The 24897-nt window shown below is 39.1% G+C and overlaps 1 protein-coding gene across 9 annotated transcripts in view; it reads left to right on the forward strand.

Annotated features, from left to right (window-relative positions):
* LOC106884461 (islet cell autoantigen 1) overlaps positions 1-24897 on the forward strand; it is a 64298-nt gene that overhangs the window by 7530 nt on the left and 31871 nt on the right. For 4 of the 9 annotated variants that reach the window (XM_014935860.3, XM_014935863.3, XM_014935862.3 and 1 more), the window contains exons 2-4: positions 14183-14227; positions 22784-22961; positions 23401-23473. In XM_014935860.3, coding sequence (XP_014791346.1) covers positions 14223-14227; positions 22784-22961; positions 23401-23473 — 256 coding nt within the window. In that variant the 5' untranslated portion in view covers positions 14183-14222. Of the gene's footprint in view, positions 1-13859; positions 14228-22783; positions 22962-23400; positions 23474-24897 lie in introns of all 9 variants that reach the window. The other 5 variants (XM_014935861.3, XM_089350013.1, XM_089350012.1 and 2 more) reach the window with 2 other exon arrangements.

The raw sequence follows: 24897 nt of genomic DNA on the forward strand, positions 1-24897 counted from the left end.
AGCTCTACAACCTTCCCCTCAACCTTATCCCCTCCCTCCATTGTTGCTGCTGCTGTCTTAGGACCCGAAATTTGATACAGTTCCTGTATCTCTCTGTGTTTGTGTGCTTGCCTGCACTGCTGCCACCGTGCTGGTTGTTATTGCCATCGTTGTCACTGCTGTTGCTGTTGTCATTCATATTCTTAATATTGTTGTGGCTGTCTGTAAAGTTATTGTGTGTGTGTGTACATGGGTTCACTTCTTGTGTTGTTTGTATTCGTGCCCTTTATATAGATTTTTTATTTATTTATTTTGTATTGATCTCTATTTCCATACACAAGAGGTGTGTACATATATGTCTATTGTGTGTGTATTACCCTGTTTGTATCTGTTTTATTTTATTTATTTTTCCCTCTCTTTTCTCCCTTCTGTCTTTAGTTGTCATGTTGTGTGGTGTGGTGGTAGGTGTTATTGTTCCATTCATGTTTTCTATTGAGTCTTGATCTGTCTATTGCTGTGTGTATAGTCTCTGCGATCTACGTGATCTGTCAGTTCTATGCGTCAATAATACCTTAACCGCTATGCTATTAACCAAGCCTCTATGTTCTGCTTGACTATATTGGTAGAGCACTGGTGAGCCTTTCTCTTCTTTGAGCTCTTGCCAGTGTTCACCTGTACGCTCCCCTATGCTACATGCAGCCTCTCCAATGCAACTAGTTGTCATGTTTATGCACTGTCCCTCAGTACATCTTAAACTATACACTATATTCCTAACCTTGCAGTTAACCCATGGGTTCATCCTACATATAATGCAATTGTCCTCTGTACATGGGGGCTCATTGAAGGGATAGGTCCTACAGATCAGGAATTTTATAGGGGCACCAGGCTTTTCTACTACTTTAATCTGTAGATTAGCCTTACTTAATGTTTTTATAAAAAGGTATGCTAGTTTGCTGCCAGGGGTAGCATCATCGAACATGATGCTCTGGTATTTTTTGTTGTCATACCGTAAGTTGGCTTTATCTATCTTATTTCTGGTCCTTTTTGTGCTGTTCTAGGATGTACTCCTGTATAGCGAGCAGATCCCCTTAGCATCACTCTCTATGATGGCTTTGTACTTCGTTCTGGCTCTTTGTATACCCGAATCCTGTCCCTTTAGTTGTAGCCAGAGAACTGCATGTGGTGGATGAAATGTTGTATATGTCTTTCCAATTCTATAGGGTTGCACATGTGAGACACATTCCTCATCACTCTCACCAAGTCAGCTATAAGAATATTGAACTTGGCATTGTCCGCAATAGCTGTGTTCTTGTGGACAAAGTATTTAAAAGCCATGGGTTTGGCATAATGGGAGTGAAGAATCTAGACCTTACTGTTCTTAGTTTCTAATCTTTAGTTTTGGTGTGTGCTGGGATAGTCTCTCGCTTCTATACTCTGGTGGATGGAGTTAGCTATTTGCTGGATGCTCTCCATAGTGTTAGCTTCTAGATCATTAACATTGCCTTCTAGGGGTGCCTTGGCTACTATGTTGATATCATCCTCATAGTGGGGGTCTCCTAATTTCTCTTTAAGTCTCCTATCCCATCATACCAGAAATAGGTTAGCCACATCACCAGCATTACTGACAGTGATGGATGCACCTTCCTCTCGGGCATATTTCTGGCTATCAAACTTCAATATGTGGCCCTTGAGTGCGGTCTTGGTACTCACGCCCACCACGTGTGTGACCATCTTTTTAACCTGATCATCATTTACGGGTTCCATATAGCTCTGGTCCACCTGTTCCATCTCTTATTAGGGGTCTTCTTGGTCATGTTTATCTAAGTAATCATTGTCGCACGTCAATCTCAGGAGGAAGCCCAGTTCTTCTGTGTCAGCACCATGAAACTCCACGTTGCTCTTGCTGATCACCTCCACCCATTTCTCCACAGCAAAATCAACATCAGTGGATGGGTGTAGGAACACCACGTCCATACTGCCTCTTATGCATCCTGTCAGGTCGTAGGCATGGTTGCACTCAGTGATTCTGCTGAGGAAGTCCTCCTTGCTGTCACATCTGGAGACATTTTGATCAGAGGGTGTATGATCATGGAAGTAAGAGATCCGGTAGTTGTTGGCAACATTGGCTCTGCAGGCCGGTCTCGTTGGTGGTCCTGTCATTGGGTCGGTGGTTGTCTTATCTTCCTTGCATAGCTCATACATCATCATCGTCATCGTTTAACGTCCGCTTTCCATGCTAGCATGGGTTAGACGATTTGACTGAGGACTGGTGAAACCATATGGCTACACCAGGCTCATATATACATAACCCATACATATATATATATATATATATATATATATATATATATATATATATATATATATATATATATATATACATACATACATACATACATACATACACACACACACACACACACACACACACACACACATTAATGAATTTGTTTTGCAAGATTCCTGATATGAAATTGTTTGTTGAAACTGATATTGTTATATTTCGGGATGGTCATTTTTCTTTTTTACTTGCCAAATAAACACACGCACACTATTTATTCGTTCTTCAGTCATTTATTATTGTTCTTATTTTATCTTATGTCCATTATCTGGAAGTCTTTTGTCACACATTTCTAACCTCTTCAGCGACTCTATCTGTGCATATGTTTGCATCTGTGTGTTTGTGTGTGTGCACATGTGCCTGTGTGTACGTATGTATGTGTGTGTGTGTGTGGGTTTGCTTGCTACATTGTTTGTATTCATACCCTTTATAGATTTGTTTTTCTTCATATGTTTACTTATCTCTCAGATGATGAAAGTAGGTGTCAAATTGTTGGATCAGGCGATAAAAGTTACAGAGGGTGTCACAGCCCAACTAATTAGGAAGAGAGTTAGTCTAGATGAAATGCAGTTTGGTTTTGTGCTAGGGAGAAGCACCTTTTCTGATAAGGCAGCTGCAGAAGTTCCTAACCAGAAATGAACCTCTGTACTTTTTGTTGACATGGAGAAAGCCTTTGACAGGGTCCCCTGCTCTCTTATCTGGTGGTCAATGTGTAAACTAGGGATAGACAAGTGGTTGGTAAGAGTTGTACAAGTCATGTACAAGGATGCTGTCAGTAAGGTGAGGGTTGGCAATGAGTATAGTGAAGAATTCAGGTTACAAGTAGGAGTTCACCAAGGATCAGTCCTTAGCTTCCTCTTGTTCATCATCGTCCTCCAGGTAATAACAGAGGAATTTAAGTTGGGCTGCCCCTGGGAGCTCTTCTGAGCTGATGACCTTGCTCTTATAGCTGAATCACTATCAGAACTAGAGAAGAAATTTCAGGTGTAGAAGCAAGGTCTAGAATCAAAGGGTCTTAAAGTTAATCTAGCAAAAACCAAAGTCTTAGTAAATTCTTCAGGTAGATGGCCCTGCATGATCTGTAGAAAAGGTGTAGGTAGAAACTCTATAAGATGTACTCGATGTAAGCTACGGACACAAGGGGTGCAGCAATATTAGGAGAAGGTTAACAGTGAAAACCTTATTTGTGTGTGAAAGGTGCACAAGTACAATAAACACTAAAAATGTACAGAAAATAGACTCGATCAGATGCCAGGGGGACAAGCTGGAAGTAGTTGACAGCTTCTGTTATCTCGGTTACCTAGTCAGTAGTGGAGGTGGATGCTCTGAGAACATTGCTGCTAGAATAAGAATAGGCTAAGCTAAGTTCAGAGAGCTCTTACCTTTGTTGGCAACAAAGGGCTTCTCTCTCAGAGTGAAAGGCAGACTGTATGATGCCTGTGTGCGAACAGCCATGCTACATAGCAGGGAAACATGGGTTGTGACCACCGAGGATATGCATAGGCTTCAATGAAAAGAAGCTAGTATGCTTCGCTGGATGTGCAATGTCAGTGTACATGTTTGACAGAGCGTAAGCATCTTAAAAGAAAAGCTGGGTGTAAGAGGCATCAGATGTGATGTGCAAGAGAGACGACTGTACTGGTAAGGGCATTTGATGCATATGGACGAGGACAGCTGTGCCGATCTCTAACTGTGGAAGGAACCTGTGGTAGTGATAGATCCAGGAAGACATGGGACGAGGTGGTGAAACATGATCTTTTAATGTTGGGCCTCACTGAAGCAATGCCAAGTGACTGAGACCTTTGGCAATAGGCCATGCTTGAGAAGCCCCGTCAAGCTATGTGAAACTGTAGTCGTGGATGATGCCAGTATCACATAACAAGCACTTGTGTCGCTAGCACGTGAAAAGCACTCTTTGAACGTTGGACCTCACAGAGGCAATGATAAGTGATGGAGACTTTTGACGATACGCCTTGCTTGAGAAGACTTGTCAAGCTTAGTGAGATCATAGTCATGGCCGATGTCACGTAACTGGCACCTGTGCCAGTGGCATGTAAAAAGCAACCCTCACACTCTTGGAGTGGTGGTGTTAGGAAGGGCGTCCAGCCATAGAAACTGTGTCAAATCAGATTGGAACCTGGTATAGCTCTCCAGCTTACCAGTTCCAGTCAAACTGTCCAACCCATGCCAGCATGGAAAGCAGACACCAAGTAATGATGATGATGTTGAAATATGTGTGTGTATTATACAGCTTGCATCCGTGTCTTTTTTTCTTTAGACATCATGTGTGATATGGTGTGGTGGTGGTAGGTTTCATTGTTCCATTCGTGTTTTCTGTTGAGGCTTGGTCTGTCTGTTAATGTGTGTGGCCTCCATAATCCAAGTGTTGAGTTTGTTCTGTATGTTGATAATATCTTAACCTCTATGTTATTAACTGAGCCTCTATGTTCTACTTGAGCATGTTGGTAGAGTACTAATAAGCTTCTCTCTTCTTTGAGCTCCTGTTCATACCGAGATTAAAAGTACCAGCAGAAGTAATGTATGTGTATGTAGAAATGTGTGCGTATATGTATATATATATATATATGAGAGAGAGAGAGAGATGTACATATCTATCTATCTATACACACACACACAAGTTTTTATATACACATACATCACCTAGTTCACTGTTTAAAGTGGTTGGCATTAGGAAGGGCATCTAGCTAACTGTTGAATGTGCAAAATCAGTGTGCATGTACAACAAAGTGTAAATTGTTTTAAAAGAAAAATTGAGTGTAAGAGGCATTCGATGTAGTGTTCAAGAGAGAAGACTGCACTGTTACATCATGTGATGTGCATGGATGAAATAGCTACATGAATAAGTGTTGATTTCTAAATGTGGTGAAACCTGTGGAAGAGGTAGACTCAAGGGGACACGGGATTAAGTGGTGAGAAATGATCTTCAGGTGTTGAACCTCATAGAGCCTCAACAGATCACGAAAGGACCAAGGCAATTGATTAATTTTGTTGCATTTGAGAAGAGCTGCTCAGCCGAGTAAAATGGGGGCCATAAAATCATGCCCTTTATGTTGAAGCCTCCACCCCGCAGCCAGGCTCACCACCTGCTGCATTCCTCGCCACTCTCCCTTATACCTACCTGCATACAATATGTCCTCCTTGAACCTCTTCCCTACAGCAGATCTTCCTAATATCCTCTACCTGTGCCCTCTCATTACATCTTCTCCTTCAGCTACCACTCTCCTTTTGCAATCTTGTGAACTTACCCACCCACTCACCCTCTCTAGTCCCTAGTCCACTTCACTATATAAACCTTCCTGCAACTTGAGTGAATGGTCCTTACCTTCCTCTCCTTGTCACGTCTTCACCATCTCTCTCTCTCTCTCTCCTCTCTCCACGTGAGGTATCCATGTTTTCCCTCAGATGCAAGATTCCCTTTTCTGTCTCTCAATTCTACTTCCTGCTCAATTATCACTCATGGAATCAATAATAGAGGCCACTATGCACATTTCAAAGAATCTGATAGGTGTGTTAGACTCTTTCATGTAAATATTTTCAATTCAGTTTGAGACCATAAAAGCAGCAGTTTTGCCAGTTACACCACCATTTCCACTGACTTCCTTTCAAATTCGTACAAGTTCAGCAAATTCTTCTGGCCCTTCACAGAATTTACAGTCGCATCCGGCTTTGCCAGTTTCGTTGAATTTATGGTTCTCGTAGTGATGACAGTTTACCTAAATAAAAACAGTTGATGCCTTAAAGCTGTTGCCATAAATATATGCCGAACCATTGTCGTGCACTAATTGCTGATCTTGGCCTAGATGATTACTGTCAGTGTAACCTGGTTGCCTGATAAAAAAACGGATGTCATGGGGTTAACATTGTCAATCTATCCAACTCGTTATTGAAGAAAAATGTCAACTTAATTTGTATGTTTGTGTGTTTTATTTTTTTTCCTATTGTAACCCAACAAAACACTATTTAACTCTTCCTGGATTAACTTTCTCTCTTCCTCTCACCATTGCATATTGATTTCATCTGACATTCTATAACCTCACTTCTTTCTTATTTTCTGCTTTTCAAGGATGACACTAGAACTTACTTAAGGCTTCTTTTCCCAACTTTTGCTCACTTTCTCACTAGTATAAGGTAACACATATTTCTGGTCTGTCTACCCCTTCAGCAGTTTTAAGGTCACACATTGAATCCTTTCAGTATTTAATTAGAAACACTGATTTTTATCCTATAATGAGATAATAATTTTGGTAGAGATCATCTGACTAGATTAACTTTTGAGGGTTTAGCTTAATATTTCTTCTGTGTGTTTGTGTATGTGTGTAGAGGCATTTATGCAGATAAACAAATTAGATATATTAAATATAGCAGTTTGGGTATCATCATCATCATCATCATTTAATGTCCGTTTTTCATGCTGGCATGGGTTAAAGCGAGAGAAAGCAAAAGGTGGAGACTTTCAGACGATGAATTTCGTTATTTATATTAATAGATCCAACTTAGACAGAGTGCAAATGTCAGAAAATTAAAGGGGTAGAAGAAAGGTGTTATAAGTCGACCAGCTGTTTCTAGGCGACTTGGAAATTCATTACAATGCTGGTAGATGTAGTTCATCACAATATGTGGTTGTAATGGAAGCAGTCAACATTGGATAAGATGAGTTTCTGTCATGTAGAAAAGATCTTACATTTTGGATCTCAATGCAGAGAAGTTCAAAGACGGAATGATTAAATGTGAAGAGCTAGCTGTACTCCCCCTCCCCTCTAATATGGCAAACTCTCCAGATTTAATCATTCCATCTTTGAACTTCTCTGCATTAAGGTGTGAAACTTGTACTCTACATAAGTCTTATTTGAGGTTTGTTGAGAGTCACTGGACTGTGAAGAGTCAGACCAGTGTGTGTGTGTGATGCAATCTTTGCTTTCGTTCAGAGTGATCCCCAGTGACACTAAGGCCCAGCATTTACAGGATTTTAGTTGTGCCGTGAGTCACATAAACAGCATACTAGCTGTGATCCGTTCTTGTTGAAGGAAAAACTGGCTTGAGCCCACTGGTGGATATGTACAGGCTGTGTGTTAATGAGATTATTGAGGTGTCTAGATTGCCTGTGGATGAGGGTCAGGTACAGGAAAGAAGTTAAATCATTTGCCAAGGAGTGAGCATTGTTGGTAATGATGATGTAGTGGAGGAAGAGATTGGAAAACTAAACCAAAAGCTATTACAGAGTCGATGGTATGGACCAGAGAAAGCACCATCCACACACACACACACACACACACATTTTGCAGTGGTGTGATCTGAGAGGAAACCATGAGACAAGTCACAGATGGAAGATACAGGTGGATAGTTTTGACAAGAGATCTGCATGCAAGACAATTAACAAAAGAAGCTCAGTTGTGGGGGGGGGGGGCGCAGAAGAGTTGGTCTCCAGTTGATGTGGCTTTATGAAAGCTGTACAGGTGGGTTGTCATGAAGGAAGGAGACTGATTGAAGGTGATAGAGAAGGTTATTGTTAACGGTCTGGAAGTGATTGATCTATGGGATGATGATGATATTTCTAAAGATCAGGATGTATCCTTGAGAGAAATTGAAGGGTTAGGGTTAGGGTTAACTGTGGGCTAAATTGTTTGAAGCTAATGAAAGGGACATAGTTAGAGTTTGAGGTCATAATCATCATCATCATCATCATCATGTAATGCCCAAAGACATTTACAGGATCTGATGTATCCAAGGATTGCATTGTACTCCAATGTCCTCTTTGGTATGGTTTCTATGGCTGGATACCCTTCCTAATGTCAACCACTTTACAGTGTGGATTGAGTGCTTTTATCATGTCACGTGCACTATTCAGGTTGTCATGTAGTTTGCAGGATTACGAACCCTAGGGATGATGATGATGGTGGTAGTGGGTTTGCTTCTTGGTTGGGGAAGGAGGATTACTATGAGAAGTGGGAAGTGGGGTGCAGAACAGGTTGTTGTAGAGGGTCTACTTGATTACTTGCATCTAGTAGGGGAAAAGGGGAGAGGGAAAGTGAGCAAAGATAGTTAATTAAGGAGCTGCAAGAGATAGATAATGGTAATGAAGTGGCCAGGTGGCGGTCCCATGGAGCAAAAGCTGAGTAGAAAAGGGTGGGTGGGTGGGTGTGCGATTTGCAAGATTGGAGTGGATGGGAGTAGACTGCCAAAATGTATAAGACTGAAGGGTAGGTGAACAAAGAACCATGAGCTGGGGAAAATAGAGGGATGCAAAAGAGAGGGGAGGAGTAGTAGGATGACGTCGTTAAAATTCCTGATCTGTAGAAGATAGTCATCTGAAAGTAGCCCTTGTATTGATTGGGATTGTATCGTGTGTAGAGTAAACCCTCGGGTAAGCTGTAAAACTAAGAATGTAGTCTACAGTGTAAGGTGTATGGAGGGGGAGGGGGGGAAATAGGATGACGACATACATTGGTGACAGCATATAACCATAGGCGAGCAGGTAAGTGAACAGTGTCAGGAGCAGGAGGAGGAAAGAAGCTTGTCAGTGCTCTACGGGACATGTTCAATTAGGACATGGCAGCTCGGTTGACAACATAGATGTTAAGATCTTATCAATGCATAGAATAGACGCAGCACTCAGATTGAGGAGGCCACATACATAGTAGAAGATAGACTGAGCCTCAACAGAAACTGTGAATGGAGTAATAACACCCCCACTCCACCACACCATGCAACCTGATGACTAAAGACAGAATGATAAAGAAAAAAATAAATAAATAAGACATGGATACAAACAGTGTAATAGACAAAACCCATATACATCCACACAACACACCCTCACACACACACAAATATAGATGTAAACACATGCGCAGATAGGGATACATAGCACAGAAAGACAAAATGTAGTAGGCAGGTGAAGAGGAGACAAAAGGAAGTTGCTGAAGAGGTCACAGAATGTGTGATGGAAGAACTTTGACAAATAAATCTAAAGTGAAGATCAGTTAAATGGTGTGTGTGTGTGTGTGTGTTTAATTTACAAAAGATGGCCCGTGCCCAAGTTTAACAATGTGTGTGTGTGTGTGTGTATGTATTATTAAGGTGGTTATTTGCAATTTAGAACTGATAGGCAACAAGTGCAATTGCCACTAAAGTGACCAAAGGTGCTAGTAAACACCAGCATTGCTAGAAATAAGAGTCAAAACAACTCTTAGCCATATGAGAGCACTTTTCTAACAGCTGACAAGAAAATATAATGAAATTATTAATATTAGCAAGAGATGAGCTTGAAAAGTTTTGTCAGGAATAAAGTTGCAGAAATAGAATTTGTGTTCAGTTATTTGGTGATAAGGCTTAACTGATGAATTATTTGTAGGTTTCCATATAGCAGTTATTAATTCATGACACTAACGAAGACATATCAATTAACATAAATAGCACTCACACTTACATTGTAAACAATAGTCAATTTATTCCTTCTGACCTTGCATCTGAATCTCCTTGCCTCCAGGGGTTGGTGATGCAATTAGTGTTATGATTTGAATGTTTCTAGTTAAAGTGAAACACTTAACTGAAACAAAGATTTCAGGAAATTGCTTTAATAAGAGTTTATATATATATGTGTGTAATATATATATATATATATATATATATATATATATATATATATATACATACATACATACATATATATATATTGGGTTGACAAGAAAGTAATTTCAGTTTGTTAGTGTGAAATAAGTCATTCATACAAAGAATGAACTTTAACCACTTATATTTTTTCCATTTTGTTCAATGACCTTTTGCCATCTTTCTGGCAACTTCATGATTTCGTGCTCATGGAACTTCTGGTCCTTATCAGCCAAAAACTGAAGAAAGTGCAATTTCAGGTCATCTTAACTAGCCCAAAACATTTAAAATATTTTTCAATTGTTGTGTGTGATACATTTAACCTCTCTGCAATCTCTTGCACAGTTATATGATAATCTGCTTCAATTATGGCTTTGGTTCGGTCATCATCCACTTCAGTAGGTCAACCAGAACATTGGTCATCTTTGAGTGAAAAATCTCAAGAACAGAATTTTTCATACCATTTCTGACGTATGTGTTCTGTTAAGCAATCAACACCCATAAACTTTGCATATCTCTTTGTGAGCCTCAGCTGCTTTCTTGCCTTTACGGAAATCCAAAAGCAAAATATGGCGAAAATGTTCCTTTTTGCACTCCATATTAAAATTGACACTGAACTAACAGCTGTAAACAAAATTACTTGCAATTTGCTTCTAAAGTAAGCTAAAAGGAATGGTTGTCAAAAGGAAAAAAAAACATAACATTGACAAAAGTCTTTCAAAAAAATCATAACGCAATCTATTTGTGAAATGACTTTCTTGCCAACCCAATATAATGATTGCTTCATCTTGACAGATGATAGCCATTCCATCAACACACACAGCACAGTCCCTCTGTTGGTGAGCCCTCAGATAACTTTTTAAGACCAGTTGCTGACTGACAGGGTTTAAAACACAAGTGACCCATATTATTAGAGTTTCTTCTACATCTTTGCCCTTTGGAATCTGATTTTGAAGGAATGGTTTTGCGGACTAGCATGTTTTATAAGTCCAGATATTATCTTACAAGTTTTGCGACACCTGACACAAGTTGCAAGAGGCGGTTTAGGTGATTATTATCTGCCTGGGCATTTCGATTTTCATGTAACTTCATATGATTCATGTATCCTGCTTTTCACAAACAAGATCACACACACACACACACACAATGCCCATATCCAATATTCACTATTGATTTCACTTCCAATTGTTCCTTTCCAACGGGCCTTTTTAAGTTCAGAGTACTGAATCATCTTTTCCTCCCAGGCATTGCAACCAGTCCTAACGGCACCTCTCCACTTGTTCCAATCCTGAGCATCAGTTTTTGTTCACATCTAGTTTCTTCAGGTTTTTCTTTACAGTTTTTATACCTTTTCCCTGGTTTATGTTTGTGATTGCTTACGAGTGTTGAGCTCACCGTAAAAAAGATGCACTGACAGTTGCTTGTCTTTCATTCTAATAACACATCCAGACCATCTCATTTGAGACTTGTTGTTCAATTGATTCACTGCATGCCATGCACAAAACTTCTGCATCTGATATGAAACCTTCCTGCTTCACTCTCAAGATACATCAGACACTTATGGTGAAATCTCTTAATCTCTCCAGCATTTTCATATGACGCCTGTAATTTTTTAAATTGTAATATATATATATATATATATATATATATATATATATATATATATATATATATATATATATATATCAGGTGATGAAAGTTACAGAGAGGGTCATAGCCCAACTAATTAGGGAGATAGCCTAGATGAAATGCAGTTTGGTTTTGTGCCTGGCAGAAGCGCCACTGAATAGTTTTTGTGTGGGGCAGATGCACAGGGGCAATAAACACTGAAGATGTACAGAAAACAGATTCCATCACATTCTAGGGGAAAAAAAACTAGAAGTAGTTAATAGCTTCCACTACCTAGGTGACCAAGATGTAGTAAGGGTGGTTGCTCTGAGAGTGTAGTGGCTAGAACAAGAGTAGCCTGGGCAAAGTTCAGAGATCTCCTACCTCTGCTGGCAGCTAAGGGCCTCTTGCTCAGGATGAAAGGTAGACTGTATGATGCATGTGTGCAAACTGCCATGCTACATGGCAGTGAAACATGGGCCATGACTGCTAAGGACATGCATAGTCTTGAAAGAAATGAAGTTAGTATGGTCCGCTGGATGTGTAATGTTAGTGTGCACACACGACAGGGTGTAAGTGCCCTGAGAGAAAAGTTGGACTGGTATGGTCACGTGTTACGTATGGATGAGGACAACTGTGTGAGGAAGTGCCACTTCCTGTGGAAGGAACCTGTAGAAAAGGTAGAACCAGGAAGACTTGAGATGAGATAGTGAAGCATGACCATCGAACATTGGGCCTCACAGAGCCAATGACATGAGACTGAGACCTTTGGAAATGTGCTATGATTGAGAAGACCCAGCAACTAAAGTGAGATCGCAGCTGTGGCCAATGCCAATGTTGCATGTCTGGCCCATTTAAGAGCACCCTTGATGCATCAGGCGATATGATATGCTTGAGAAGACCTGTTGAGTCAAGTAAAACCAAAGTTTCAGCTGTGGCCAGTGCCCCCTGACTAGCCCCTATTCCAGTGGCATGTAAAAGGCATCATCCCAACGTGGTTGATACCAGTATCCCCAGACTGGTTCTTGTGCCAGTGGCATGTAAAAAGCACCCAGTACACTCTCGAAGTGGTTGGTGTTAGGAAGGGCATCCAGCTGTAGAAACACTACCAGATCAGATTGAAGCCTGGTGCAGCTGCTGGCTCTCCAGACCTGTCCAACCCATACCAGCATGGAAAACGGACGTTAAACATTGATGAAGATGATATACATAATTAACTGGATTGTAATGGTTGTGTAACCCCAGATTTGGGATAGAGACAGCCTAGTGTTGGGGGTTGGAGGTATATAATTATGAGCTGATTAGACAGCTGGATGAAGGTAAAATATGGGTAGAAGGGGAGAGATTTCCAGGAGATGGGAGTTCTCTGGAAAGTGGGATTTGGCCAAGGGTGTGTAAGAGGAGACAGTGTGATAAGAGAGAAGTAGATACCTGGGGTATGGGCAAGTGGACATATTGGACTGAAGATGAAAGAAAATGCAAAAGGAAGTTAGCTTCATTGATTAACAAAAGCTAGAATCTAATTGCTACCATTGACAGAGATATAGCAAAATGGTGGGGGTCTTTTCGTTAGTCGTCCATGTTCAAGTTTCAGTATACAGTTTTAGCATCTCTTACCAAATATTGTCTGTGAATGGCAACTTCCAAAATACCCTGAAATGGAAGTTTGGTAAGTTAGTTTGATGAAAATACTAAAATATAGTCTCAAGGAAATACAGTCTCCATGTCATCTCTTTGTTGTCTCTCAACATTGCTTCACACTTCTTTTGTTTCCAAATTGTCAGACCATCCTTTCACAGAATCCTTATACTCTTCCATTGACCAGACATTATTTCTTCAGCTGCTGACCCCTAAAAGAACTTTTGGGGAGAAAATCTAATCTGCTTATCCCCTGTTGTGTTCAACTGTAATATTTATTACCTATACTGTAGTAACATTTGACCATTATCTCTGTAATTAACAATCTTCGTTATTATTAATTATTCAGTCTTTGATATATGATGATCCCCTCCCCCCCCCAATCACTAATTAAGCAGGTGCTATTAAATCTGTTAATTAGTTTCTTTAATGAATTTTTTAAGGAACTTTGGGGACCCTTTTAGTACCATGGCTAAATTACAGATCTATAAGAACATGTGGACATGGAACATCTATAATTAAAGTTTTTAGACTTCATCAGCAAGGTTCCAAAATTTCACAGAATCCTTGATGACAGAAGGCAGCCAAATCTCCCCCAAACCATTAGGGTTCTCCTAAGAAAAGTATGTGTAGTCCAAGATGAAACCGTATTTTTTTATTTTTATTATAGATCCATACTGGTGCCACATAAAAAGCACCCAGTACACTCTGTAAAGTATTTGGCATTAGGAAGGGCATCCAGCTGTAGAAACCCTGCCAAAACACACAATTGGAACGGGATGCAGCTGTCCGGCCTTGCCAACTCCTGCCAACTTGGAAAACTGATGTTAAATGATGATGATGATGATGATGATGATGATGATCTGCTGAGCAAGTGGCTGAACTGAGGTCAAATGACAATGATTATTGAAATCCTAGAGTTTATCATCCACCCCCCACCCCCCACCTACAAATTAATTCTTTTACTCTTTAATGCTTTCTTTATATTTCCAGGACCTTTTTTAATTCAAAATAATATTCTAAAGATCCCACCATGTCGTAAGTATTTCCTTTCATATCATTTTGACAATATATTGTGAGTGGTCATGTAGCTCTTCTGCAATAAGAACATACTCTACTCCTAACTTCTCTCATATATTAAACCCCTTTCTAACATAAGGATGCACTCTTCACTTCTTGGGTTTTGTAGACCTGTGAGGTACACGGTGACCTCGGTAGTACCATTGGCACAAAAAATCACTCAGTACATACTGTAAAGTGAGTGAAAGGCATCCAACCATAGAAACCCTGCTATGGCAGACAATGGACTCATCAGACCCTTATCAGATGATATGTTTGGTGTCAAACGTGGACATTTAAGTTGATGATGATGATGGTGATTTATGTACATATACATGTGTGTGTATGTATTCATCTGTAGTTGTCTTATCTATGTATGTGTCATCATCATCATCATTCAATATCTGTTTTCCATGCTGGCATGGGTTGGATAGTTTGATGGGAGCTGGCAAGCCTGCAGGGTTGCACCATACCCCAATCATCTGTTTTGGCATAGTTTCTATAGTTGGGTGCCTTTCCTAAAGCTAACCATTCTACAGAGTGTAGCAGATGCTTTTTATGTGGTGCCAATATGGACACGTTTCATGTGGCACCAGTACCTTTGAGGTTGCCGAGTGGCTTGCTAGACATGGATGTCTCAGCTGAGATAGAGTGAGGAACTGAAAGAAGTGGCCATGTGCCAGGTGAGAGGTTGGGGTTAGGGATTCAAGAGTTAAGGAGATTAACTGTCATACTGCAGAGGAGATTCGTGGCTAACCCCAGTAGGACAAAGAAGCCAAGAGACAGAGTGAGAGAGAGAGCTGTGTTACAACAGAAGAGATACTTGGCTACTTTTATGTGTGTTTATATATATATATATATATATAAATAGATGTGTGTATTTATATATATATATATATATATATATATATATGTGTGTGTGTGTTTTTATATATATATACATATATGTGTGTGTGTGTTTTTATATTATTAATAAATTCATAAACTTATCAATAATATTCTCAGGAAATCAATATTTAATATTTCGAAAGATATATATCCAATATGACATGGTAATATAATAAATTTAAAATATAAATATACGAAATATGAATATAAATATGTATAAAAATATGAATGTAGATAAAAATACATGTGAATATAAATGCGTATAAAAATTTATGCGTAATTAAGCATGAATATTGTAAAGTCTAAAATACAAAATATTTAATTTTTTAATATTTCTAATGTTTTAATTAATATTATATATACACCATTGGTTCTTAATTCATCTCCGAAGAGTGGAATTACTGATAGTATGCTGATCTTTTGATCACACTGTGAGGAATTTCAACCATGTTTCGTGGTCTGCTACCACAACAGCTCCTTTATAGGATCCAGTTAGCTCAAGACATCATCAGGAGGAACCACGTCCGGTTTCGGCCCCTACTCCTCTACCGTTTTGACGTGGCGGGGCCCCTCCTTTCAGAGGTGTCTTCAGCTCTGGTGTTGGGTGTATGCCTTCTTTCTTCTATTCCCTGGCCTCTTCGATGCAGCATCAACGAGTGTCAGCGTCTGACTGATCGTCATGTCAAGTAATATCCGCGAAACGATCGTCAGATGTTTAATTCTTTAAATTTTAGTTTTTTTTATATTTTAGACTTTACAATATTCATGCTTAATTACGCATAAATTTTTATACGCATTTATATTCACATGTATTTTTATCTACATTCATATTTTTATACATATTTATATTTATATTTTATATTTTAAATTTATTATATTACCATGTCATATTGGATATATATCTTTCGAAATATTAAATATTGATTTCCTGAGAATATTATTGATAAGTTTATGAATTTATTAATAATATAAAAACACATATATATATATATTTATTTGCTCAAAATAATAGAGCACTCAAAATAAGTTCAGTTACATATTCTTTTAGAATATTACTTATAAAAGTTATATATATATATATATATATATATATATATATATATAAATAAATAAATAGATGTGAGTATTTTACCCTTATTAATGATCAACATGGAAAGAATAAACGTAACAGTACAGGACTTAGTAAATTAATTTGGGATCTAAAAGACCACAATAAACAATTTAATTTAGATTGGTTGATTCTCTCAATTTCGATACCTTATGACAAAGGCAAGGAATTCTGTCTTCCCTGTAATTCTGAACTATTTATTATTCTTTTTTCTAAAAATTCCCTTGTAAACATGGTTATAGAGCGTACATACTGATGTAAACATTGGCAGAAACACACTTTTAGTTCATATAAGTGATATCTATCATTATATATAATTTAAACATTAATTTTCTTCCTATATTTCACATTCACCAGATATATCTTTTTTCCAAGACTTTAAGGTTTTATTTAATATACATATAGTTATATACTTCTCATTTCATCATCATGATGACATATTGTTATATACCTCTCATTTATTTGTTTTTTTTTCTTTCCTTTAACCCCCCCCCCCTCCTTCTATAGGCTACCTTTGACGTTATATCCTCTAACATTTTTTTGGAAACAAACTTAATAGCGTTCAGTTCATTTTATATTTCCATCATTTTCTGTTAAAATGTCTTATTGACGAGTTTCATTTCTTCCTTTCCCTGAAGAGGAGATTACATTGTTTTACTCCATTTTATTCCTTTGGAATAATACCAGTGATATCTTCAAAACATGTGTCGGAAGTAAAAGAATTTGACTCCATTTATATATATATATATATATATATATATATATATATTATATTTCTGGTAAAGTAGCTGCAGCTATATTCCTGGTCAGACATATCATCATTTGATGTCTGCTTTCCATGTTGGCATGGGTTGGTAAGGCAGCTGCAGGAGAAGTACTTGGCCAAAAATAAGCCTATGTATTTGGCTTTTGGTGACATGGAGGAAGCCTTTAACAAGTCATCCTGCTTCCTTATCTGATGGTTAATGTGGAAACTAGGGATAGATGACTGGTTGGTGGGAACTGTAAATGTCATGCACAGGGATGCTGTCAGTAAGGTAAAAGTCGTCAATGATATAGCAAGGAATTTAGTGTATAAGTAAGAGTAGTCCACCAGAGATTGGTTCTCAGCCCCCTCTTGTTCATTGTTTGTCTTCCAGGCTATAACAGAGGAATTTAAGTCAGGAGTTCCTCCAATAGGAGTTCCTCTATGCTGATGACCTTGTTCTTATAGCTGAATCACTACCAGAACTAGAGAAGAAATTTCAGGTGTGGAAGCAAAGTCTAGAATCAAAGGGCTTTGGAGTTAATTTAGCAGAGATCAAAGTCTTAGTAAGTAGGAAAGCAGACATATCACAAATCCCTTCAAGGAGATGGCCTTGCTGTAGAAAAGGTGTAGGTAAAAACCAAAGTACAAGCTGTGGACATATAAGAGGTGCAACAGTATCAGGGTAAGGTTAACAGAGAAAGTAGTCTTTGTGTGTGCAGGTGCACAGGTACAATAAACAGTAGGAACGTCCAAGAAATAGATTTTGTCAAATGCCTGGGAAATACTTAGTAGTAGTAGTAGTAGTAGTAGTAGAGAGCTTTCATTATGTAGTTGATCAAGTCAGCAGTGGTGGTGGATGCTGTGAGAGCATAGCTGCTAGAATAAGAAGAATAGACTGGACGAAGTTCAGAGAACTACTTTTGTTGGGAGCAAAGGGCCTCTCTCTCTCTCTGCATGAAAGGCAGATTGTTTGATGCCTGGGTGTGAACAATCATGCTATGCAGCAGTGAAATGTGGACTGTGACTATAAAGCACTTTTGGGTCTGCTGTAGGCAATGTGTGTTTTTTCTGGGGTTCGGGGACGGCAGACGGGAGGGCACACATTCTAGCTATGCTAGTGCTATGGAGGATATGTGAAGGCTTGAAAGAAACAAAGCCATTGTGCATGTATAACAGTGTAAGCATCTTGAGAGAAAAGCTGGGCATAAAAGGCATCAGATGTGTACAAGAGAGACGACTGCGCCTGCATGGTCACGTGATGCGTAAAGAAATGCTGGTCACTGTGGAGGGAACCTGTGGTAGAGGTAGACCAGGAGGACATGGGATGAGGTGGTCAAGCAAGATTTTTGGATGTTGAGTTTCAATAGAGGTGATGACAAGTGATGGAGGACTTTGACAATTTGCTGTACTTGAGAAGACATGTCAAGCTTAATGAAATTGTAGTCATGGCCAGTGTTGGTGGCACGTAAAAGGCACCCATGTTGGTGGCACGTAAAAGGCACCTTGTGCTGGTCACATAAAAACACCATATATTTCATTACTACCCTAACTACTAACGATTTAATCTTATGCATCTACCACAATGTCTTTCTTCCTTGTCAGCTTTCCTTTGGTTCTGTTACACCTCTTCTGCATCCACAGATCATATTGTGTACACCATTTGGAATTTCTACCAGATACTTTTCCACATATTGAAAATGGCCATTTCTCTGATGGTAACAGGGTTGTGCGTGCTTTCCTGTTTTTGGTCAGGTTTACTCTGGAGTCTCTTGTTTCTGGAGTTTGTGCTTATATTTGCTGCTATTTTTCTTTGCTTTCTTGTTATAAACAGTAAGTCCATCAGCATTAGTTCCTCCAGTCAGCCATTCATAAATGTATCTGTGTCATGGGCTTTGGTGAACTGTTAATAAGTAAGGAGTGGAGAACTGAGCCTTGATGAACACCCACTTGTATAATTAAATTGTTTGAACTCGTTTGCCCATTGCAGCTGACTGCACTTTTGGATAAAGCTTGCAGCACTCTTCATCAGCCATTTCATCTACTTTTAATTTTCTTCTAAGAGGTGAGTCGGACAGACTTTCATCCAAGAGAATTCCATCTGACAGATGTCCAAACACTCACCACCATACTATAACCTCTCTCTCTCTCTCTCTCTCTTTATTCACTGCTGCTATAATCTCTTTTTGTCTATTTAATCACTTTTAGAATATCTCCCCCCTCCCCCTCTCTCTATTCAATCACCACTAGAATAACCACTCCTTTTCTCTATTTAATCACTAATCACTCCTACCTCTGTTGACCCTGTGTGCCCCCCCCCCCCACCACCACCACTCCCCATAGCTTTAATTACTCTCTTTGCTCCTCTGAATTAGCTAGTTGTATTCTACCTCCCCACCACCTCCTCTCTTCTCCTCCAACCCTGTAGACAGCCACATCACCATGGGGGCGGGGTGGAGAAAGAAACCACCATAAAGTTCACAGCTATTGTGTTGTTGTGTGTAGTAACATTGACAACATAACATCACTAGATAACATGTTTCATATACAACATGGCTGACCTACTTAATCGAATAAATATGCTTCATTTCCCTAAACTCTGTCTATTATTTTAAATACACTCTCACATATTTCTCTAATCTCTCTCTCCCTCTCTCTCTCTCTCTCTCTCCCTCTCTCTCTCTCTCTCCCCCTCTCTCTTCCACATAACTGTCTCCAACTTAACGCTATTTACTCCTCACTAAACCATCAGAACCTAATAAAACCAAACCAGTCATGGCTGTTCTACATTGTAACATCATTTCAGTGGCAAAGGAAAACCAAATATTAATCTCATCTACTCGAATGCTACAACAACAACAACACTACTAGACACAACAATACCAACATGAACAACTTCAGCAAACTACTGTGATGACTATAATCATCTGACATTCATTTTTCCATGTTTGCATGGGTCAGATGGAATTTATTTTAGGCAGATTTTTCTCTGGTCAGATGCCCTTCCTGTCGCCAATCCTCACCTGTTTCCAAACGAGGTAATATTCCCTGATGGCCAAACATGTTCTCACAAGAATATTGGGGACAGCACATGCATGCATATTACCAACGTCGCCTTCCTGGCACGTGTAAAGACATTCGAGTGAGTTCATTGCCAGTACCGCTAGACTGGCCCTTGTGCAGGTGGCACGTAAAATACACCATTTCGAACATGGCCGTTGCCAGTACCTCCTGACTGGCCTTAGTGCCGGTGGCACGTAAAAGCACACACTACACTCTCGGAGTGGCTGGCATTAGGAAGGGCATCCATCTGTAGAAACCATGTCAAATCAGACTGGAGTCTGGTGCAGCTCCTCAGCTTGCCAGCCCTGGTCAAACCACCCAACCCATGCCAGCATGGACAACGGATGTTACATGATGATGATATATATCTAGAGAGAGAGAGAGAGGGGCTTCTTTCAGCTTATGTTTACCAAATCTACTCACAGTGCTTGGTTGCCCTGAGGCTATAGATGCGGTGGGACTGAACTCAGAACCATGTGGTTGAGAAGCAAACTTCTTACCACACAGCTACACCTTCTACCTTGTGATGGTTATAATAAACCATTATACTTGTTGGTTAAACTTAACCACCACCATCGACATGCCTGTTTTTTTTTGTTTTTTTATTTATTACATTGTTCTGTCTTCATTCTCCTCATACAACTGCTTCCATGGGTCGAATGAGTCATCACTGTCCTTGTCAGTTCTTATTTAAAGTCAAAAGTCCAATTTTTGTCGTAGTTTTGACAGCTGGATGCCCTTCTTAACACCAACCTCTGTATATCTGATAGAGTTTATTGTGGCACCAATGCATGAGAGGTTATCTGGTCCATAGCAGGCTTTATACTCTGTATTGTCTCTGTTCTTTTGAAGTAAACATGATGGGGGTGGGGGAGAGATAGGGTTTGACTAATACAGTGAAAAAAGGAGAGAATATAAGTGTGATGAGAGAAACAAAAAGGTTGGTAGGGAGAGTCAGGTAAATGGAGGGACAATGATGGCAGCTACATATTGGTATGGTCATGTGATGCGTATGGATGGGGACAGGTGTGTGAAGAAGTGCCGATCTCTACCAGTGGAAGGACGCTGTGGAAGATGGAGATCCAGGAAGACATGGGATGAGGGTTAGGGTTACATGATTTTCAACCGTTGTGCCTCACAGAAGCAATGACCAGTGACTGAGACCTTTGGTACCACTTCATGCTTGAGAAGACCCGTCAAGTGAAATCATGGTTGTGGCTGTTGTTGGTGTCATGTAACTGGTATCCATGCTGGTGGCACATAAAAAGCACTCTTTGAGCATTGGGCCTCATGGAGGCAAATGTGGCTGACGCTGGTGTTGTACAACTAGCACCTGTGCCAGTGGCATGTAGAAAGCACATTTAGAGTACTGGGCCTCACAGAGACGATGACAAATGACCAAGACCTTTGGCAATATACAGTGCTTGAGAAGACCCGTCAAGCCAAGTGACATCATAGTCGTGGCAGATACTGGTGCCATGCAAATTGGCACCTGGGCCGGTGGCATGTCAAAGCACCCATTACACTCTTGGAATGGTTGGTGTTAGGAAGAGCATCGAACCATAGAAAACCATGCCAAATCAGACTAGAGTCTGGTGCAGCCCCTCAGCTTACTAGCCCTAGTCAAACCATCCAACCCATGCCAGCATTGTACAACAGACCTTAAATTAAATGATGAGGATAATGATGAAGATGACACCATTGAAATGTTGAAGCTACAAGATAATGTCTGATTAATTGAGAACAATGTGAATGCTGAATGCTGAAGGGTTAATATTTTTTGGGACAACATAATACCAACAGGTATTATATTATGTGGTGGGGGTGGGCTGTAAACCTCTGTAAGTATATACACCCTATGGTTAGCTGACCATTGCTGAACAGCCAAGAGCTGGTGAAGTACGAAGCCTGTTGTCCCAATATTTAACTGGAACTTATTGACCTCTGAAGGATTAAAAAAAAAAAATAATAAAACCAAAGTTTTTTTGGCAGGATTTGAACTCAGAATGTAAAGGGTTGTAGCTAAATACAACAAGGTGGTTTCTCTAACAGTCTAATGATTCTGTCTTGGTCAGTTAGTTTGTGGGCAAAGGGCTTCTGTAATTTCGTATGTCCTTGTCAGTGACATCCCAACCAGTCACTGGATTTATCTCATATTAATATGTTAATCCAGTTAATTGATATATTAAACAGTAATGTTTTAATTAACTGGATTCATTTGCTAATTTACCCCTCCTCCCCAATTTATCACTTAATGTAAATCAACTACATTCTAATTTCGATTCTTCTGATGGACCAAGCTTTGTTTTCTGGTTCTAATGGTAGAGATTGAACACATCTCAGCTCTTCATCTCAGGTGTGCACACTTTAACCAGTTTGACCATTGAATTAACTCATTCAGGTGTGAAGAATTTTGAAAGGTGTCAGATAATGGTAGATTATATAAAGTCGGTTAGAATGTAATTAACAGATGACCAACATGTGCGTGTGTTGAAAACATCGCTGTCTTTGTTATACGAATTGTTTGGATAGAAATGCCATTTGTTTGCTTTCTCACAGACTTTCAAAGTTTTCCTATTGGCTTTCAGTGCGTGATTGAAGTATTTTCTTTGTTAACATCAACTTTCTCAATCATTATTGAATGATGTTTCACTTCTTTATAAACATGATACTGTTGACAAAGCTGTTTTAATAAAATCTGTTGGCTTGTCCCCGTCTTTCATTTTTGCAGGAGTACTAGTTACTATGGCAACAACCTAGACCGTTATATTGAACATAATGACCAGTCAACATTGCATAAGATGAAAGAAACCTACTGGACTACGAAACAGGCAGTTATCAAGAAACTCGGCAAAAAAGAAGACGAACATGTTGTGGCTTCTGATCAAGAATTGGACTCCAAGTTGGAAGTAAATATCTCTTCACAGAAAAAAACTGTTGGGAAATATTTTGAAAATGGCATAATTTTGTTTCAACTCTGTATATTTTAGTTTTAGATATCATTGTTACGTTTAATTAATTGAAAAATAAAATCATTTAAAATTAATATTCTTAAAAACCAACTCTTTAATCTCTAAATTTCAACTTGTTTGTTTCAAGTTCGTAAAATCAAGACAAAATCAAAATCTCTTTCTAAGTTTTCTTTCCCCCCACCCCACCATGTTGTTTTATATATTAAGATATATATATATTAATATATCCTGTTATCTCGTCGTTTACATCTTCAGTCATAAACTCATATTAAGACGCACTGTTCTAATATAGTTTACTGTTATATACTCCTTGGAGCAATACTGTACCAAATCCCTGAAGACTATCCAAATGACTTCATGTTCCTTATTATTGCAGATATTTCGGGCCATTCAGAAATCTAGTATGGAATTACTCCGTGTCATAGAAAAGTATCAAGATAGGATATGTGGTGAGTAGTTTCTGTCAGTTTTGAAAGGTTGGTTAATTGGACAGGAAATAATGAGCACAACAGCTATGGCTGCGAATCCCACAACATTTAGAAAGGGTTTTCTCTCAGTCTACCTGGCTGACAATAGTTCCTACTTCATCAATTTGAGAAAAAAAAAGAAAAGATATTTTCTTTCAACAATAAATCAACAGATGTCTATCCGAGTTATATCCTGTTAATGTGGTAAAATGGATGTATAAAACCCCTCAAAACAACTAACCCAAATTCTCAAATTGGTTTCAGCTGACAACACTGCAGTTGTTCCATGTACAATTGTCTCTGAAGAGGTAGGCATTTATCTGAAATCACTTTGACTCATACATCAGAAATATTTTGTTGTAAGGATATGATAAACAACAACAAAACAGGCATTATTGTCATCGAGTGATAAATGTTAGACTTAATCACAGTGATGACTTTATTTCTACATCTTGCACTGCCAACTCCATCACAAATGCAGTATTTTCTCTGGTAGATCACAACATATTACATCTTCTTCAGCATCATTATTTAATGTCTGTCTTCCAGGCTGGCATGGTTTGGACAGTTTGACAGCATATGACCTAAGGGATTGTGTAGAGCTCTAAGATCTGTTTTGTCAGGATTTCGATGGACGGAAGCTCTTTCTGACATCACCCGCTTCACAGAGTGTACTGTGTGCCTTTTTTTCTTCTCAAGTCAATGATGCCAAGTTACTTACATGACAGAAGAAGGCCTTGCATGGGCTTTAATTTGAAGACCATCTTCCACTTTCTAATGTCGTATCTCCTCGACTCTAAGGATATTTGAATGTCTTGGAGGGATTCTTAAGAAGCAGTGTTTAGATTTGGTTTCTGGGGTTGGAGGAGACAAAACTTCAACCTGACCTTGACAAGTAACATGTTGTGCTATTCTTGAAGGTTTTATAGAATCTAGTTTTCTGTAGAGAAACCTACTGAAATGCTATGAAAGTGATTAGTTGTGATCAAGTTGTCTTCCCAGATATGTTACCTGCCGACATGTCATCACATGATATCTCTACATCATAATGGTTCCCTAACTCATCACATTTTCATAAAATTATTTCTGAAATGATGGGGCAGAGATTTGTGTACTGCAACCTTTGACAAGATTTCAAACTTTGTCTCTTAGCAGTTGCTAATGTCATCTCTTCAAATCCTTGGCATCTAATCTGAGATGTCCTAATACCTGAGCAAAACACATGTGAAATGACAGGTGTCCAGTTCAAACAAATTATATCAAAGAATCAACATTGTGTTATCAAATACAAAGATAGATATTATAAATATTGAAATAGTCTAAGCAAAGAAAATAAAATATAACAGTTTTAAATAACAAATCGCTGATTACGTAGTCTACTGGAGAACAAACACACACACACACAC

This window comes from Octopus bimaculoides, chromosome 3 (genome assembly GCF_046866305.1).
Source record: "Octopus bimaculoides isolate indiv1 chromosome 3, ASM4686630v1, whole genome shotgun sequence".
Lineage (NCBI taxonomy): Eukaryota > Metazoa > Mollusca > Cephalopoda > Octopoda > Octopodidae > Octopus > Octopus bimaculoides.